This window comes from Molothrus ater, chromosome 5 (genome assembly GCF_012460135.2).
Source record: "Molothrus ater isolate BHLD 08-10-18 breed brown headed cowbird chromosome 5, BPBGC_Mater_1.1, whole genome shotgun sequence".
In the NCBI taxonomy this organism is placed as follows: domain Eukaryota; kingdom Metazoa; phylum Chordata; class Aves; order Passeriformes; family Icteridae; genus Molothrus; species Molothrus ater.
In genome coordinates this window covers 14,528,619-14,549,080 of record NC_050482.2, presented here as the reverse complement: position 1 = coordinate 14,549,080, position 20,462 = coordinate 14,528,619, and the positions used below count along the sequence as shown (strand labels likewise).

The following is a 20,462-nucleotide window of genomic DNA, read 5'->3' as shown; positions in this document are numbered from 1 at the left end:
AAATTAAAAAATCCACACCCCCCCTCAAAAAGTTTATAAACTTTTAGCATATTTTCTTAATTAAAAAGTGCTTAATCTGGAAAAAAAAAATCTGTTGCTGCCTGGGTGGATCAGTCCTTCAGTGGATCAGCATCTTTAGGGAGAAACATAGAAACCTGGAGACAGACCAGAAATGCTGAAAGGAAGAGTTTGGATGGAAAGGGAGCTTAAGTAAATGACCTGTTGGTGTTCATGAGTGGCTCACCCTGTGCCCGTGCTTCTGACTTTCACTCTTCCCTCTTGTAAAGCATCAATTGAAAAGGACTTTTTCAACAACTGAAAAGAGAGTTTTTCCAGTTTTTGAGGCTGATAATAGAGGGAAGCCAAAGGAAATATTTTGTCCTCCTGGAGACTAAATGAACGGGGAAAATGAATTTCAGTGAAAGCAGGGTAAGGAAAACTCGTTAGAAAATAAAAAGCTTACTGGGTTGTCTTATGCTAAGCATGTTCCATGATTTCTCTGATTACTCTTCCTTCCCTTAACATTCATACTGTAAGATTGCATCTAAGTGAAAAGTTTTATTTCCCAAATAAAATCCATCTATGCATTTTTCCACAGTTTTCACTCTTCCAATTACTTTGCTCTTTGGTGGGTGTTTTGGTGTAGTAAAGTGCCTGGCTGGACACTGTCATTCTCAGTGGAGCAGCTAAGAAGGGGTGGAACATCCTTATCTGATGTTCTGCTAGCAGCATTCTCTCAGCATGGCACAGTACTGCTGATGGCACCGACGCTTCACTCACTTCTTGCCTAAAATGGTTCAGTACAGCATCATGTTTTGCTTGGACATTCTCACAGTTAGACCATTTCTTCTGGTGTCTCTTGAAAAAGGTGTGGGACCAGGCTGCAGATGAGTGAGGTCACCAAAGAGTAGAGCTGTTGTTCAGACATAACCAGATATGTACTGCATGCTGCTGAAATTCAGGAGTGTAAGTACAGATGGCTGTATGGGAGAATATGGATTGGTTTAGATATAAATAAGAAATTGGTATTTTGCCATTTACTAATGAAGATTCTATCTCGTGTTAAACCAAACTGAAATGTGCTTTCCTCAGCAAGTGTTCTGGAGAGGGAGAGAAGTTGGATTTTCTGTATTGTATTCAATTCATTAATAAACTGAGCAAATGAACAAAACAAGCCAAAGGTACTAACATTGTACCCGTTTGCTAGAGCAGCATGCCCACTCCAGAAGATAGGAAAACGAATCATCCACTCTACAGTCTGTGCACTAATTACTGTTACTGATGTCAACATTATTATTACAGTCATCTTCTGCAGCAGCTGCAGTACCACTTTGCCTGTCCATCTGCTTCCTTGTTTTGATTACTGCAGTGCAAGTATCATCCTAGGAAGCATAAGAGAGGAGGAGATCCAGCCTTTTTAAAGCACAAGTCCTTTAATAGCAAGGAAGCTACTTGCCTTTTTTTTTTTTTTTTAAGTCATCATTCTCTTTTTCCATTGGGGATTTTTTGTGTCTTTCTCTTCAGAGATAGCACAGCCTGCAGTTTTTCTAATTTTGTATTATGATCTCAAACATGTGCTTTCCGGCTTTCTAATTACCTGTTACCATAATAATATTTAGTAGTATTGTATCATGTTGTATCCAAAAATGTAGTTTTAAAAGCTAATTAATTAAAGGATTCACAAAAACTCTGTTTCTTTTGTTTCTTTTAAAAAAGGAAACAAAACCTGACAGATGAAGAAGCTGAGGTACAGAACTTGGAAAATCTTATATTCTGCAGTTCAGCATGAGGGCAATGACAACACCTGCGTCTTTACTACCCTATGGTTTCTCCTACAGAATTCCCTTCCAATTTTTACTGGCTTTAGATGTGGCCAAGAGTTAAGTAACAGTGTCAGGCTTATGCGAGGATCATGGAAGAATCTGGACATTAAATTTATACTGCACATTTTTTCACTCCTTCCCTTTGCAGATCTAGATTTTCCTTTGACGCAATATGAAATTAATGCAATTCTGAAAAGAAATTATGTACTCGTAGTACCTTCTAAAAACTTATTCATTTCATGCTTTTCATGAACTATAGATTCATTATTAATGTTTACATATTTAAATTACAGATTTAATTTTTTAACAAATCTATTAGCTGTTTAAAGGAGAAATATAATTCAATGGACAATTTGTGGGTTTTATGTAAGAAAAAAAGGCCTTTAATAACTAGATTTTAGTTGGAGAGGGCCAAAAGAATTCAGAACTCATGCAGTTCTGATTTCTAGTTTTGGGGAAAATGAATACAGCTTTCACTGTATACATTTTTTAAAAGATAGGGTTAATGCTGTCATAATTTTAAGGGCAAAAATTAAAATTACAAATAAGATTTAAATAATGTAAATTTGATATTTTTGTTCACCTAATGACTGGTTATTTATATCAGTTCTTTCAATTACCTAATTCACCTTCAGAGAGCTAATAGGTTACTTCAGTTTATTTTGCTTTATTGCTTCTCTCTTTCAATGTATAGTGACTAATCCTTCCTCGGCTGTTGTAATGCCTAAACTACAATTGACTTCAGTGTAAATCACAGCCAAACACATCTTTCTGTGACAGCCACCTTCCTAATTAGAGTCCCTCTTAGCCCCTTGTAGAAGAGTTGAAAATGATCTTTGATCCTCGTCTATTTTGGGTCCTTCACTCCTACATAGGCATCAGGGAACAGTTCTGCCAAGAGAGAAGCAGCCTGAAAAGCAGCAAATCATTTTTAAGGGGGGTTGGGGTGGTCAGTAGAAAGGATGAACTGGGTCTCTCTGCTGGGCACAAAGGTGCAGGCAGAACTGCCCTTGCTCGCCTTTGGGTGTCCTGTTTGCAACCCAGGCACATCACAAACCCTGTCAGTTACGTAAGCCTCGGGGTAAAAAAGTGAGCTGAGAGTTCTAGTGAGTGTTATTATGCACTTTCTGGAGGGCTCTTATCATTGCTTCTGCTGATGAATGTTTGGTGAGTAAGCAGGCTTTTTTCCTGAGTTGTCAACACTGGCAATATGAGGTGTTAACGATACAGAAAGAAATGTCCTCAGCATTACATAAGATAAAGAAAATAAATGGAAAATATAGATATTTATTGACAGAGTGTACTTATATTTCACCTTCTAATTTCTGCTCCCCATCCAAAATTGCTAAAAATGTTGCTGCTTTGAAATTATTCACATCTCCTATCACATATTCACATTCAGTTGACCCAATTAATAAATAATCCCAAGTGGAAAATATTGAAAAATAATCTAATTATTGTCTTATGTGAATTCAGAAATAGTATGGTTTTCACCAATTATTATATGATTTATTTTTCAGTATTTTTTGTAAATGCAGAATTGGATTACTTGCACATCATTTCTACTGTGATTTCTATTTGTTATTTAAGCCATAATGAGGTACTTTGTGAAGATGTACCCAGGTGGATGAGCAGGTTTTTGGTTCCCAAAATAGCTAAGACAATTTTTGTTTCAGATCTACAAATTGCCCTGCTGAATTCACTTGCAGGAGTTTTCAGGACTCTTAAAGAGGCAAGAAAATCCTACCAGTTAAAAGTCCCAACTCTCATTTTGAATGGATCTGTGTGCCCAGGCAGCCATACTAAAAATAATTTGATCCTAATTCACATGGGAGGGTCAGAGCCTGTGCAGTGGTTTTCTAATGACACTACGATTTCTGTAGAACTTTAATTCCATTTCTCTGACAGAAACATGCAGCTATGAAGAAAAGGTATGGTGTGGAGGTTGTGTGGGTTAGTGGGTAATAATGACTTTTGTTCTTTTTCACTTCTGGTTTGGTGGTGTTTGTGCAAATTGCAGATCAGTGATGACTGCAAATTACTAAGTCAGTTGGTTTTCACTCAGCTTGCCATTGGAAAAGAAATACATTTACCAGAAGTGCCGCCTTTTATCATCATCCTTGTCAATCTTTCCTGAGCAGCTCCGGGCTGAGTGGACATGGTAACGAACCATCCTTTCATCCTTGGAGGGGATATGAAGTAGTCAAGGTGAAAGCATGGTTGGAATTGAAGCTGTACATACTAAATCACTTCTCTGGGTAGAAGAAAGCTGTCAAATCCCTGGGGTAGTTACTGGCTCTTGAATACTAAGTTCATTTATTTCCAGTTGATGCATATCTTGCAGGAATATGGAAGGATTAATTAATGTTTTAAGTAGTTCTGAAGATATAGGGTGCTGTTTAATATGTAGGTATTTTTGTTCCTTACAAATTCGTTTTTCTGAGGAATCACTTAAGAATTCTTAAATATTCTGTGAAATGCACAGTCTTAACTTTATTTTCTAGTCAAGAGGGTTTTTAAGAAATAAAGCAAACCAGCTTTTGTCACCTGCATAAAGAGACCTTTTTTCAAATGTTGCACTGCTGCTAGAAGTCTAGAAACTATTACACCTTGGATATAACCTGATCAACCCAGTGTAATGAAATTCTGTGCCCTGCAGTAAAACAAAAAAAAAAAAATCAAGGTCATTTTTAAAATCACAGTGTCATTTATTGACATCTCTGCACCTGTAATGTATAATATAAACAGCATTAGAAATTTAAATTCACTTTTATTTGAAGAAATTTAATCCTGACTGCTTTAAGGATACAGAAAAGGGTTATTGGGAACACACTCAGAATTTGTCTTTTCTTTACTGATTAATTGTACTACTGAGGATGATGGCTTTTTGTTCACAGTCTAACATTTGGCAATTATGTTGCTATAGAAATAGTGCAAATAGATTTCCTTATTTCTGTCCCATAAGATCTTGTCGTCCGAAATTGTTAAATCATTTGCATTGTTGCTTTATTGGTGGAAAAAATATTTAGACTGTCCTTTAAATGTCTTCTGTTTTTGGAGCACCATTCACAAGTCCTGTATTTCTCCATGGCAGAGTCTTTGATTACAGATAGAAAACACTATATATGTTAGTATGCAAAGCCTGATTTCAGGAGCCTGCAGCAACTAGCTGCATGCTAATATTCACCATATTGTTTTACATTTCAAAGAGGCTTCACAATAAAGATGTTTTTCACATTCTACTCAAAGTATCAGAATTTTTACGGGGAAGTTGGAAGTGGTTGTCATGAAGGGGGAACCAGTTTAGAATCAGTGGGTCAGATTTATTATTTGAATGTTAAAATAGCTATTTTAGACAGACACAAATATGTTAATTTACAGATGGAAAATTGTACCAATTAAGTTCTAAATTTACAGTGTGGAGGAAATAGAGACATTTGTAAAAATAAATATATGTCCTTTCAGCATCTTCTTACATTCTTGTCTAATACCAGAGAAAGGGGGTACTTTCATTCTCATTCCTTGAATTTAGATTTAATGTCAGATACTAAATAGTTATAGTAAGAAGAGAGCTAAAGAGATTTCATTTCATTTCAGGAATAGCAAAGTTAATTAGTAGTTTGATAATGAGGTAAGCTGTTTTTATGTTTGAGGAAACTTGAAATCAGTTTTCCAGGCTTTAGCATTAATATTATTGTACCAGCGACTACAGATCTAATATCTATCCTTTGATAATACTGGTACTCAGCCCACTGTTGTTCAGTGGTTTATTAACTTCCTACTAGCTGTTAGTGGAAATGGGTTATATTTTTTGAACTGGGAAAACGAGTCATTTTCATGTGAGTGAGAAGGGGTTTAGCGCATGAATCGTGTCAGTCTGTAGTTTCTTCTGTAATCTTGCAAGCAGGCAACATCCAATCTAAATTTCAAATCTATGCAGTCAATGCATCAATCTGAGTAATATTGGTGCTTCACACTATTAACAAGTCTGCTTAGGTGCTGTAATACCATGCACTAAAAATGAAAGGAATACTGAAAAAAGATTAATAGACACGTATAAATCCCTCCTCCCCCATACCATTAAAAGAGTACTGATCTAAATCCTTTCCTTACCACCAGTCATTGCATAGAAAGTGATTGAGTCTGCAGGCTCTCCCAGTTGCACTGTGAGAACTTTTTATCAATGTGGGATTAATCATGAATGGTCAGGCCCAGAAAGTGGTGATCAGTAGTCCAAAGTCTAGCAGCTGGTCAGTAGTGTACCCCCACAATGGGTCAATACAAGATCCAGTTCTGTTTTAAGTCTTTATTAGTGATCTGGATGGGCCAGAGTGTACCCTCAGCAGGTTTGCTGATGACACAAAACTGGGAGTAGTGGCTGATGCTCCAGAGTCATGCTGCCATCAAGAGAGTGACCTCAAGAGAATGGAGGAATGTGGAGGAATGGTCTGACAGGAACCTTATGGAGTTCCTGGGACAGAGAGCAGAGAGAACTAACACTGTCCAAATGTCTCCTGGCACTGGCCTTATGCAGTGTTATTAAGCTGCATCAGGGGAAATTTAGGTTGTACATTGGGAAAAAGTTCTTCACAGGAAGAGTGATTGGCCAATGGAATGGGCTGCCAGGGAGGTGGTGTGGAGGTCTGGTTTAAAAAAAAGACTGGATGTGGCACTCGGTGCCGTGGTTTAGTTGACAAGGTGGTGTTAGATTGTAGGTTGGACTTGATGATCTCCAAGGTCTTTTCCAACCTAGTTAATTCTGTGACTCTGTGGTTCTATTATACAACCTTATATGTTTTATCTAAAACCTGCTCTATTATGGGAAATGCACAGTGTTACTCTGTGCTGAGTATTGACAATAGTGATTTTATAGTAATAGTTGAAATGAAATAGTTACACAAAATGAAAATATTTTTAGCAGATTGCTGGTTCTGGCCCTGATTCAGCAAAGCAGTTAAGCACATTTTTAATTTTGCATAAATAATATATCCCATGGAAGTCAAACTACCTCCGTCTATGACTTTAATAAGGATAAGTTTTGTCCCATTCACATAGACAATATAGTGAGCCTCAGTGTTGAGAAAATGTCATCATTTGTGGTCTAGCCTGCTGGACATATTTTGTCTGATTTATGGGTATAATTTTCATGAGCAAGTAATTACTCTGTGAATAGTATGTGTGACTCTGTACCAAATTTTTGAATAGTGTGGAAAAGGGGGAAGACTACACTGGCTGGGCCAAAGTACAGTCTGGTTGTTGTGGTTTTTTATTTTACTCTACAGAGATGCAAGTGGGTTACTTAGAAATAACATATTTTAAAGTAGCTAAGTGCTAATAGTCCATACATTTTTCAAAAATATCTTTCCATTCCTTGGTTGTGGCCAGCTGTCCAGCAGGTCAGAATGACAGAGGGTTGCCCTAGTGTGTGTTCCTGGGCAGTTGTTTGGTTCATTTCTGAAAATAATTAACAAGAGGAGGACAGATCTAAACTGTCTTGCACTGCCTACGGAATTGCATGGGGGCTACTTAATCATGTAAGTGCCTGCTCAGCTGTTCAGTTTTGGGTAACAAAGTGGTCAGTGGTCACAGGAACAATAGTGACAGTATTTTAAATTTACAGTTTGGGTTGGTAGGTATTAGTTTGTGTAAGTGTGCTTTAGGCAATGGAGCATTTTCACAACAGATTTTTGTTAGACAGTAGTCAGTTCTGTGGCTGATCTTACTTCCTCACCATTTTGTAGTAGGTACAAAGTATGATTTATGTGCAAATTTTCTGTGCTGAGAGATCAAAATAAAGCTGTGGGGAGACAGTACCATTCATGCTATAATGCTGTGTTAAATGGATCTGGTTTGGGAGGAAAGTTCTGTTTTGCCATTATAAGCTTAAAATTGCTTGCAATTAATGTTCATAGTTTTAATTTGGTATATTTCATGATGGGGAAAATATGTATATGTCAACCTGAATCTTGCCTATCATGAGTTTTAGATACCACCAATTACAGTTAAGGTTCTTTTGTTGAAGGAAAAACATATCGCATGACAAGAGGAAATAACATTTTATTTTATGCTCAAGTGCAATCATTTACTTCTGGAGACTTTCAATTATGTATGGATGTTTTATGTAGGCTTTCTATGTGCACAATATGCACCTGCTTTGTGCCAGATAATAACACCCCTTACCTTCCAAAGGTTTGTGTGTTCTCTGTGTTGTTAAACATGTACACCGGGAGGGGGGACAGTGTGACAGAACGGTGACCTTTTTCCAGTGCTGTTGGTTATGGCATAGGAAGCTGTTGGAAAATGATTGCTACAGAGCTGAAAAGATAATCGGATGCAGTTCATTACTCATCTTGTCAGCTGCTCCTGCTACAAGGGATTGTATCACAAGATGTTAATCTGCTTGTGACTAGATTTCAAAGCAAGCATTTTTATTTTGGAGGGGGTGTAAATAATTTAACATCTTCCAATTCTATTTCATTTTCAGAAGCAAGAGAAATGGAAAATTCCTCATTTAAAGTCTCAGAATATTAATTGATAGAAATATTAGTACATCCTTGTGGATTATTTTACATCTATATGATGATATGCTGCAAAAAGCCATTTAATTGCAGAAGTGGGTTTTTTTAGACTAATTATGAGGTAGTGTATTCCTTGAATAGTGGAAGTTAGTCTGCTAGCCCACTTCAGTGTGTTCTGCAAGACAAGTATTAGACACAAGACAGATTTGGACCAAAGAGAGCCCTGTCTCCACATTGAATCACTAATGTGGATGTACCCAATGCTCCCATACATTCTCTACCACTGAGGATATTTGGTGTAAGTGTGGAGGAGGATTATATTCATTATTTGCAGATGGGAAGATGAGAAGGTAGTTTTAGCTAGCTGACTTCAGTTTTCTGAAGGCGAAAGGCCCAAAAGAGCAGTTACTTTCTGATACTGTGGTTTGCTGCTCACAATGCTGTATGTGAAGCATAGGGAAGGCTTATAAACTTTCCATTACATTAAGATGAGCCAGTAGACTTGCTGTGTACATTTCAAGCAAGCAGAACTGCCTTTTCCAGCATCATTCTGCCTATCTTTTTAAGTCCTTGAAGAAGTTGTCCAGTACAAGGGATATTCCTTTGGTTTCCTCTTGGAGAAAAACACTCCTTTTGCTACCCTTTCCTTGTAATTTTCTAGTATTGATTATTGTCAGATGGAATTGCATGCTACATTATAAGCAGTTAAATTATAATTCTCATAAATCTAATAAATCTAATCCTTATTAGAATACATAATTTAAAAAACAAGCAGTGAGAAAATCAAATGTACCTTCAAAAGTAATGTATCAAATAATGTGTAAGCAAAAGAAATTACAGGTTTAAACAAATTAGTTTGTTTCTGGATGCTCATGGTTGCATATGGCACTTTTTTACTCCCTCTGGAGTATCTAATGCTAATGCCTTGCTGTATTCCAGTTTTGGTAGCTACAGTCCACCCATTTAAATACCCCCTGGTGTATGCGTAGGCAACAGTATTCTCTAGTTCCTGCCACAAACTCTTACATGGTCTTCTCTGTGCTATTAATCAGCAGCTATATTTCACCTCCAGAGAGACTGCATCTCAGCACTGGACAAACTGAAATCTCGTGTCATATGTTATACAAGCAGCCAGCACTCTGTAGATAGTGATTTTACTTAGTTAGAAAACTGGGCATTTGTTTTTTCCCCTAAACATTTTTGACTCAGTAGTCAGTCAGTCAGTAGGAAATGTTATCTGACTTCTTTGTGAAGCTTTTCCCTTCTGTCTCTCCTCATACATAATACAGCTGGCTAGCTGAGCCTTCTTCCCTACAAAATTCTGATACAGTTAATGTACACCATTCACCCAGGTCAGAAGATACAAGCTAGTGAGCAGAGGCTAATTTGTATGGCTGTGGCTACCTATGCAAATGTGTGCATGAGAACATATGTATGCATGTCTGACCTTATATTATGTCTATAGAGATACATGGAAAAGTGACATATTTCCACAGCAGCATAAACCATCATCCCATGTTACTGTTACTTGTCACCATGTTGAATCTGACAGTTAAGATAGGAATGTTGATGGGGAGGAGTACATGCATATTTGTTTTCTGGACCCTTAATCATTGTGTTTTCTGCTGAGATGTAGATGGTAATTACAGGAATGAAAAAAAAGAGTGTGAACGTGCTCTCTAACTATTTTTCCACCTCCATTACATTATTTAGAATTTGAATTGAGTTGCCATGCTCAATAGGCAACCATTGTTCCAGGTTGGGATAGAGAATATGAAAGCCAATTAATTTATATTTGATGTGACAGGCCATTTGTTTTATAGTAGTCTTCATGTTCTAAATTTGAAACTGTGAAATAAAGAATTAAGTAATTTCACGTTTATGCTATCACAATAAATTTTTCAAAGAAAAGAGATTTTATGCAGTGAACCTTCTGAATAATTTTCTGATATTCTAATTTTACTTTGCCCATTTATGAAAGTCAAGTACAATTTTACAGAAAATACAAACATAACTACAAAGTAAATTACTTCAGTTTCTAAATCTCTCATTGTCCTCAAGCAGTCAAAAATGAGATTCCGTAATCCCAGTTTATTTTAGCATTCAGTGTCAATTATCATACATTTTATGAGTCCAAGGGTATAAAAGATGTTCTCTCTCAGTTCTTAATGCATGACCCATAAACTTTACCTTTCTTTCTCTTTAGAGATAAGGAGTAGAGTTGGATTAATTCCTCATCTAATTGCAGAGTTTGTGACGATAATCCTATTTTTTATAATTACTTTTAGATGTATCGCTATACCTTTGACTGATTTTCAGAATTTATATTCATTCTTTAAGATTATTGTTTTTAAACTGAATCTTGTGCTTGAACTTGAAGTTTTTCAATGAACAGATCTTCAAGAGGGATGCAGTGGTACTTGTTAATGAATGACATTGTAAAGACATTAGTTGGTTTGCCCATTATTGCCACTGCTAGTGAAAAGAGACCATTTTTTTTCCCTTTATCATCTTAAGTAGTAGTAATTCATTTTGGAGTAGCGAGACGTTTAAATATAATAGATTATCTCCACCGTTTTGTGGTACTGCTGGGCAGTGCAGAAGTGAAACGGACATGTTTCTTCTTTTCTTATTATTATTCCTGTAGTGATTTGGTCAAACTGGTTAATGCAGCCATAGGGTCAAGGGATGACATGTACACCATGCAAGGAAGAAAACCTTTCTGTTCGGAGTGGGTTTTCTTTTTCTCTTCCCATGACAACACTGAACAGTGTTCCAAGTATCTTAACAAGCAGGCAGGACAGGATACTCATCCTCATCTCCTGGAATTTTTTTCTGCCTCAAACAGACAGGGATCAAAAATCAGCCTTTAATGCTTGACCCTAAGTGCCAGATGTTGGGGGCACTAGGGAAGCAGCCTGCCTCTGCACATTCCCTTTGCTGTGCTCCCTCGTTTCCACTTCAGACTGCAATACCTGTTGGCACCAGGCAGGGAATAGTCAGCTGTGAGGTTCACTGTATTTTTGTGTGGTTTGTGTTTTTGGGAAGCAGAGCTGCTCAGTGTGCAGTGGTTTGGTGCTGGTTGGAGTTTGCCAACATGTGGTAATGGCAGTGAATAATTGCTGTGGTGTAGCCAGTACGAGAACTCCCACAGAATGGGAAGGTCACTGCAGTGCAGGGAGATTTTCTAACGTGTCTCCTGAGGTGTGCTGCTTCAGGCTGCACTCACACCCCTCGAGAGCTGGGAGATTTATGCTCAAATATTTAATTTGAGACAAGACTGAAGCTTTTCTTTTGTTTTCTCTCATAGTTTTTTTAGCTCTAAACCTGAGGAAAACTTCTCAGGTTTTCACTTATTTTGTTTATAAGATTTTGTTATATTTGTTTATTATTTTGTTATAAGATTTCACTTATTTTGTTTTTATTCCCAGTGATGAGGAGCAGCTTTGACTGGAAGCATTTGCATTGCTTGATATTCTTTGGAAAGAGCATGTTTTGAAACTTGTATTCCTTTTGTCCCTTGCTCTTAGGATGGCCAGTCTGATATTTTGTACAAATTTTGGACTGCAGTAACCCAGACGCTTTCCTCTCAGTTTCAGTCAGCAACAGACTGTAAGTATTCAGTATAAATGATTTGTAATGTGTTCTGTAATTATTTTGAATCTTACTTTGCAGTAAGTCCTTTGCTCGCTATCTCCTCTACCAGAACTATAGCAAGGGTTCACTCAGCACAAAGTCTGTGTGTTGTTAACTTCTGGGTTTGTAACCAGACAGGATCCTCTTAAACTATGGTTGAATTTTCAGAAAGAAATATTTTCTGTTTCATTAAGTAGTTGTGATCTAATAACAAAAAGTATTTTTCTAACTGTGAGTAGAGGTATGTTTGGAATGGTACATTATACTCCCTGAAGCAAGTGGGTTTGCCAAATTCAAAATTAGTAATTTGATTTTAAAGATAAATTCTTAGTCTTTTCTTGTGAAACACTGATTGATTGTAAGAATCAGATTTCAGTTATTTTTTTTATTCCATTATAAACAGGATTTTAGTTACTTCAAAATTGTTTTATATAAATACAGATGAACAGCTGGTGTTCTGACTTTACACAATTTTCTCTGCATGTGTAATATGTAAATAGCTGATACAATCAAGGAATATTAAATATAAATCATGTGTTAACATAAAACAGTTCTATTACTAGAACATGCTAATGCAGCATGCAGTTGGATCATAGGTGAGTTTGGTGCTTTCATAAAAATGTCTTTCACTTTTGCATAGAGTGTTTAAATTTAATCTTTTGCACATAGAGGTGAAGGGCATAAGATGTACATTTATCTTAGTGATCTCAGCTATTGCACTGGCCCTTCAAAATTTGTTCCTTCCAGGCTTTATAGCAGCAATATAATTTTGAGGAACTAGCTGGTGGATTCATACTCAGTGGTTGCTAAGTAACTAGATGATCCCAAAAGAAAATGTATGCATCTTGTGTTAAAACATATTAATTTTACTGTTTGCCTTATGCATTGCTTTAAGGGCAGCATGTACATACCCTGAGCCTCCTGTGCTCACACTGAACACGTGCTGCCTGTTCTCAGTGTTCTCATTGAAGATTGTAAATTTGTGACATCAGTTAACAGGACCAACCAACACTGCAGAATTGAGGGAACTCTTACATTTTGGCAGCTGTACTTTTTCTAACAGCTATTCAAAACTATTTTATTACTTACAGCTTTTAATAATGTATTTCATATAAACATTTATAGGGGATGTTCAATGTGAATGTTTTTATCTTGCTACAGCTGAGTTTTGGGGAGACAGATTTTTTTATTTCAATGAGCATCTAAATGAAAATACTCATTTTTAATATAAATTTCTGGTGACTGAATGCACTGACATCAGTCACGTTCTGGATCATATAGATCAGAGGAAGACAAGATATCAGAAAAATAGTGTAAAAATAGAAATTTATAGCAGTTTAAAAGGTTTGATATTAGATAATGATCTGCTTGTGTGAGGTTGGCACAGTCTTTGCAAACATAGCTTCATGACCTAAAATAACTCTGTGTTTGATAATAAATGTGAATCCTCCTGTATTCAAAATTATATATTGGAGTTGAAAGCACAGCCTGGGTGAAATGGGGCAGATGTCTGGAACCTGAAAAACCTATGAATGAATGGAACAGTGTTAATCCCCTAATGTAATGGGAAATCTCTAGAGTATGAGTGATGTTAGATCAAGATTAACAGTTGCTAAAGCAGTTGTACATTTGTTTCATTTCCTGTTACTTGTGGCAAGCCTTTCAAGGCTGAAAATAATGCTGCTTTTTCTGCTGGCTTTGTCTTTCTTTGAGAAGTTTAGGAATTGAATATTAAATATCTTGTTTTAAGAATTGGACATAAAAGCATATGCTTCCCTCATCACATTTCTGAAGGCTTTGGTTCATTGGAGTTATCTTTGTCTGTTTTAAATTGTTATCTTCAAAGTTGCACAGCCCCACACTTATCCTCCATCAAGATATTGTTAGCAAATCTCTAGATTTAGAGAGTTCCAATTACCCTTTGGCCTTACATGAATTATAATAATTAAGTTTGATACCAAACATTTATTGTACAAAAGAAAGTAATTTTTTCATATCTAGTCTTCCAGTTGTCAGTTTTATGTTGGTGCTTTACATCCTTTGTCAAGTGCATTTAATGTTACAGTTTTGTCACTTTGAGATTAATTATAAATATTACATTATTAATATTAAACTTAGGATAGCATTGTGTAATATTGATATAAATGCAAGGATAGAAGTTGTTTATAGGAATAAAAAATTTAGTCTGAACTTAGCATTGTGTGTTGCTTACTGCTTTATTTTACAGCCTCTATGTTTTTGAAACAAGCATTTGAAGGAGAGTACCCTAAATTACTGAGGCTTTATAATGACTTGTGGAAGCGCCTCCAACAATATAGTCAAAATATTCAGAGGAATTTTAACACAAGTGGAACTACTGATCTTTTTGCTGAACTACAACAAATGGAGGAAGATGCACAGGACATATTCATCAAAAAAAATGAAGAATATGAGTATGTATTATGAACTGTATGACTATAAAATATAAATATTTGCACCCTGTAAGAAAACAGAATATTTTTTTTAAACTTACTGTTATTCAAATTGTCACTGCAGGAGAATTTGAAAGGCTTTTCCCCCTCTCTTGCAGTTACTGCTCTAATGCTATTTGAGAGCTCTAGGCTTTTCATTAAGCTATATATCTAACAGTATTGGGTTGTCTTGTCTTTCACAAAGTCTCTGAGTTCTATCAAGTTCTATCTTTTTGTCTCTTTGGGTGAAAAAAAATAGGAAAATGGTGAAAATTCAGTTTTGTATGTATTGTGATTACAGCACTAGCTTTCTCCTGATGACACTGTAATCATTTGAGTGTGACAAATGCTCAGTTGTTATGATTCACAGTTTTTAGTTTATACATCATAGAATAAACATCATCTAAGTGATATCAGAAAGATCAAACTGAAACAGGCTTATCAAGCCTATTATGACTTACAGACTTATGTAAGATAAAATGAATATTTTATATGAGAATTGTATTGACTTAAATATGTTCTTGAGCAGTCAGTGGGAGACTTATCAGAACAATGTTTTTTTATATGCATATGTTTAAAAAGCAGAAAGGAAAAACAAGGTTCAGTATTGCAAAGTTTGTATGTCTGGAAAGATTTAATGCTATTGTGTATTTTAATTTGAAATGTAATAACTTTTTCTTATGTGCAAAGTCCAGAAAAGGCCTTGAAAGATTCACTGCAACAATATGAAGCTGCCTATTTGTCAAAATCCTTGTCTCGACTGTTTGACCCCATCAATCTTGTCTTTCCTCCTGGAGGTCGGAATCCTCCCTCTTCTGACGAGCTTGACAGCATCATTAAAACTATAGCCAGGTATGCACATATGAGGCATTGGAAATGTATATTGGAAATACTCAACATGTATTTTTTCATAACTTACAGTTTTAGAAAGGAGACTTCCTTAGCGGTAAAAGGTTAATTACTCTTTAATTATAAAGTAGATGAGTGCAAAAATCAAGTCAGAGTTTAGGATAGGATAGGATAGGATTAGACAGGATAGGATGGGATAAAATAGAGTGTCACACAATAGAACAGAATATTTCAGGTGGAGGGGACCTACAATGATAATAAGTCCAGTCCAACTGTGTGAACACTTCAGAGCTGGCCAAAAAGCTAAAACATGTTAAGGGCATTGTCCAAATGCCTCTTAAATACTGACAGGCTTGGGGCATGGGCCACCTCTCTAAGAAGCCTGTTCCAGGGTTTGACCACCGTCTTGTTAAGGAAGTGATTCTTTAAAGCTGAGTTGGAACCTCACCTCATGCAGCTTTGAACCATTCCCACACCTCCTCTGACTGGATCCTGGGGACGAGTGCTCAGCACCTCCTTCTCCACTTCCCTGCTTAGGAAGCTGCAGAGGGCAATGAGGCTGCCCCTCCTTTTCTCCAAACTTGGCAAACCCACACCCTTCACCGTCCCTCACAGGACATTCCTTCCAGTCCTTTCACCTGATCTGTTACCCTCCTCTGGACACATTCAGATAACACCACATTCTTCCTAAACTGTGGGACTTTGAACTAGATATGGTGTTCAAGGTGAGGCTGCACCAATGCTGAATGCAGCAAGATAGGCACCTCTTTATTATTATTTATAATAAATATAGTTTATTATTTATTTTCTAGATTTTGTTTTTCTGGAATAAATTAATTTTTAAAATAAGTTTTGATGTTTAAGCTTATAAAAGATCAGGAAGAGAAACTTTATACATACTGTCAGTGTCTGGTATCTTAATTATCCTGACTGTATCAAAGGAAAGTGGTAGTTGCTTGGCTGGAAGTGATAATACCTGATGTAAATACTTTGTTAGAGTAAAACAGCAAGATGATAAGTAAATATGACTATTCCAGGTAGAATTTGTAGAATGAGATACATAAATTACCAATGGTGCATTTTCCCTCGTAAGGTTTTGGTAACGACTACTCTGTTTAACAAAGTCTGAAAAAAGATGGGCGGTATTCACAGTATGTGTGTCTGTGTATAAAATATTAAATATTGACACAGTACTTGTGACTGGGAGTTACAGGTGCTCAGAACATGTCTGTTGGTGTGGTGACTGATACTGTTTTGCTCCTTGCAAAAGAGAAAGGAAAACAACATGAAAATTATGAAATTTCAGCTAAGTCTTCTAGAGTGACCTTCAGCTTATGATGTTTGGGGCCCTAGAGAGTTCTCAGAGAAAATTTTTCGAAGCTGGAGTGCCTAATGATTCTCCAGCTCTTGAGAGAGGTTAAACTCACCATTAGCAACATGATGGTTCTTGTGCTTGCCTGTCTTCAGCAGAGCAGTTTTGAATGCAGCCCCAGCTGCCGGAGATCTGGGGACGTTAATGAACAAAAAATACTGGAAGCGATTTAGAAATCTTTTCCTTCTTCGTTTGTTCCCTGTCATTCCTTGGGGGCCTCTTTTACTATGAAGGATTGCCTAAAACACACCTTATTAGTTGTGTCAAGCTAAGGCATCCCCTGGGTATTTCTGCACAGCTCATGTAATTCCAGAGTTGAATGACTGTGTATTCACCTGTAATGTTTGAAGGCTGCTGCCAAAGCTTGAATGTAGTTAATTGCTGTCAATATTTTTGAATGGCTTACTAATAGTGATTTCATACTGAAGTGTCATTCCTAAACTTTGCTCATTTCTACTAGAATAGGAACACTGCACATAAAATTCCCAAATGACTTGTTAAATTGTAAACTGAATTACGGTGCGTGGAAAGACTTGGTTGTATGTGTTACTCTCTCTAAATTGACGTGCCACGTAACTGTGGATTCATAGTTAATTCTTTATCGATCCACTACAGCATTCAATACAGCACTGTTCAGTTGTTAATTAAGATTTGTGATCTTTGCTTCCAGTGAGCTAAATGTGGCTGCTGTTGATCCAGACCTGAGTTTAGCTGTGGCCAAAAATGTGGCGAAGACCATTCAGCTTTTTGGTGTAAAATCAGAGCAGCTTGTAAGTAACTTTAAATTTCTAAATAGCAATGTTTTTTCATGTGCAGTGTTTTGTAGATTTAGAGCATAAGAGTTCAGCAATCTAGATAGACAAAACCTTCCAATTAACTCTCCATTGTATTTATGAACATGATCAATTAAATTCTGCCTTCGGACAAAGTCAGCCTATTGATAGCAATAAAATTTATCTGTATAACTCCAAATTGAATTTGCCATATTAATTTTTAAAACCTCAAAATTTTAGCTGTCATTAAACAAAATCAAGACTGTTAAATTCAATTCTTTATTAACCAGGATTTGATACTACATCAGTTACATGATACAGCATCTTTATGGTATTAAAATTTAGCCTATTCAAATACAATTTTTCACTAGTTGCAAGAAATTTTGGGTATTTTTTCCATATGTGTATTATTTGACATATGTTTAACTGACCTTTATTTGTTTGTATTTGTCATATATTTCCAATCATTTACCATGCAGTGGTATCTAGTGTTAACATGAATAGAAGGATCCCCAAAGCCTTATCCTGTAAGAGCCTCCAAAAAGCCTATGGATAGTACAGTCAAATGTTGTCATCATACAAAAAAAAAAAAATTTAGATGAACAATTTTCTCCTAAGGGCTGTTGCTGAAATTATAATAGTTTTTTTATGAAGAGATGAAAAAAAATTTTTGCAATGTGCAGACCCACCAGAAATGACTAACTACTTGTATTTGTAAACAAGATGTTCACTTAATAAACAACATTAATTCTGACAGCAGACTCAGATTCCAGTAACATTCATTTACTATATGTTTTATTTAAAGAAAGATGCCTGCTAAATTTTTTTTTTGTACCAATTGGCTACAAAACATTGCAGTAATTTAGTTAGTTTGGTTTCTGTTTACCTTTTACATTTCTTCCATCTTGGAATAGCTTTGAAAAAACTGAAATTCAGTAACACATACAACACATACTTTGTTTACCTTGTCTATTGGATGTATTGTCTTGGAAGTTTGCTGACTTGGTGTATGGAAAAGGAATGCAGGTGAAGCAGTCATGAAGGCCATAAAGAATAATTTAAACTTTAAAATAAAAAAAAATGTTAGCCTTATTTTCTTAGCTATTTAAAGCGTGGTGCTTAAGTTGAGTCTGCTTTTAAAGATACCAAATCATGGCTTCATATTTTCAGAATGAAATTTGCTCATGACAGAAATGAGGATTTTTAGTAGGTTGTGAGAGTCATCATAGGTAAAAAAAATACATTGTGTCATGGAGTGTGGTGTCAAATAGTGGCATTCAACTGGAAAAAAAAAAGACCTTTCAGCTGTAACTGTGAAAGTATCAGGGTTGTGCTCATCGTCTCTGTTAGAGTCTGGCCAGTGGATTCTTTGGAAGTGAACATCTTTCTGTGATCAGACAGCTGGAAAATTCATAAGAAACCCTGAAAAAACCAAAATGCTTAGAAAAAGGCTGATAAGTATATGATTTGTGGCTTTGTGATAGCTAACCTTAAAGTAAAAGAATGTAGGAGGAAAGAGGGAGTGTGAGCCCTTAAACTTCTTGATTTTTACAACTTAAAATGCGAACTTGAAATACTAAAAAGCTAAGTGAAGGGATTAGCCAAACTGGCAGGATGAACATCAGTGTCCTTGAAGCACATACCTACAAATTGTAAAATAATATTGCACAGCTACCCTTTTTTTAAAACTTCTTTCTTTCCTTGCTGATATATGTTACAAATTTAAAAGCCAGAAGTGCTCAACACAGTTGCCAAGATATAAGTGTCAGAGTCATCTTTGAAGTGCTGAAATATCATTCCTAGCCTCCAGCTGCCTCTCCAGCAGGGCATGGCTCTCCCACTTGTCCTGTGCCATGCTTGCCAGCCCTCTGGATATAATCTGGAACAACTTAGCCTTTTTTTGGTGCCTATTTTTGGGCAGACAGATTGAGCCTGGAATGTGCACCACATGTAGAATAGGAGCTATGTTAGACAGCACTGTTTCATTATGTTTTAGTGGTTTAGCCCAGAATGCAATCTTAATTCAATCTTGCTATCCAGCCTCCAACAATAGCTTGGAGTCAACAATGATCCTCCTCTCCAAAGCTGAGAAGGGGCCATGGAACATATCCGCTCAGATGCTTCATGTCTGATAGCTAGAGCAGAGCAGTGCTAGAGATGGACATTTAATTTCCTGCAGGACCTTGAAATTGAGTTCTCTTCCAAATTAAAAGTAAACAAAACCATCTCAGAATTCTTAGTGAAGGAAGATGGGGGCAGGAGAGTTTAAAAAGTAATTAATATTTTTTTTTAAATGTTGTAATATTGCAGGTAGATTTGAAAGGTGAAGAAGTGAAATGTGCAGTTCTAAAAAGGCTGAGACATTCTGATGTTGATGTCAGGGTTTTTATTTACTCAGTTTCACATAACAAGGAATTCAATGACATTTTGTGGCTGTTTCTCTAAGTATCCTTAAATAGACAAATAACAAGAAAATTATTAGTCAAGAATCAAAGGTTTTACCTTTGAGCAAAAGCAGCATCTGTCAGTTTGTACATGCAGTCCTAAAGCAAAAATGACTAAGAAAAAACGGCCTCTTCCTGTAAATTCTAAACATTTGTTAATGTTACTTGTGCCTTTGTACCCTTTTCAACTTTCCCCACATCAAGAACTTGCTGCACCTGAGACCTGTTCTTTTATTAACCAGCTCAGAGAAGATAATAATGTCTGGAAGCAGCAGTATGTAGATACATCCTGCTGTTGGGTGAATCTGTAGTCAATCCCTTGCTGGTGCTTTGGTGTGGTTGGTGTATGCCATGCAGCATTCAGAATAATGGTCCTAATTTTACTCAGTGTAATTGCAGATGTTCTTACTATACAGAGTTTGAAGGGCTAAATAGGCATTGCACTGGATTTAAAAAATATTTCTGTTAATTTATGAGTATTAGCTTTCATCTTCACCACTCATCCTGTGTTTTGTGGTGCTGAGAAAGTGTGCTTGGTATATTTTCTCTGTGTCATTAAACTTTGTTTCTTCTTATTCATATTTTCCTTAAAACAGA

General features: G+C 36.3%; 1 protein-coding gene across 1 annotated transcript in view; it reads left to right on the top strand.

Annotated features, from left to right (window-relative positions):
* COG5 (component of oligomeric golgi complex 5) overlaps window positions 1-20,462 on the top strand; it is a 174,696-nt gene that overhangs the window by 114,807 nt on the left and 39,427 nt on the right. Inside the window, exons 11-14 of the mRNA XM_036401303.2 lie at window positions 11,872-11,953; window positions 14,205-14,409; window positions 15,118-15,279; window positions 17,319-17,418. Coding sequence (XP_036257196.1) covers window positions 11,872-11,953; window positions 14,205-14,409; window positions 15,118-15,279; window positions 17,319-17,418 — 549 coding nt within the window. The remainder of the gene's footprint in view (window positions 1-11,871; window positions 11,954-14,204; window positions 14,410-15,117; window positions 15,280-17,318; window positions 17,419-20,462) is intronic.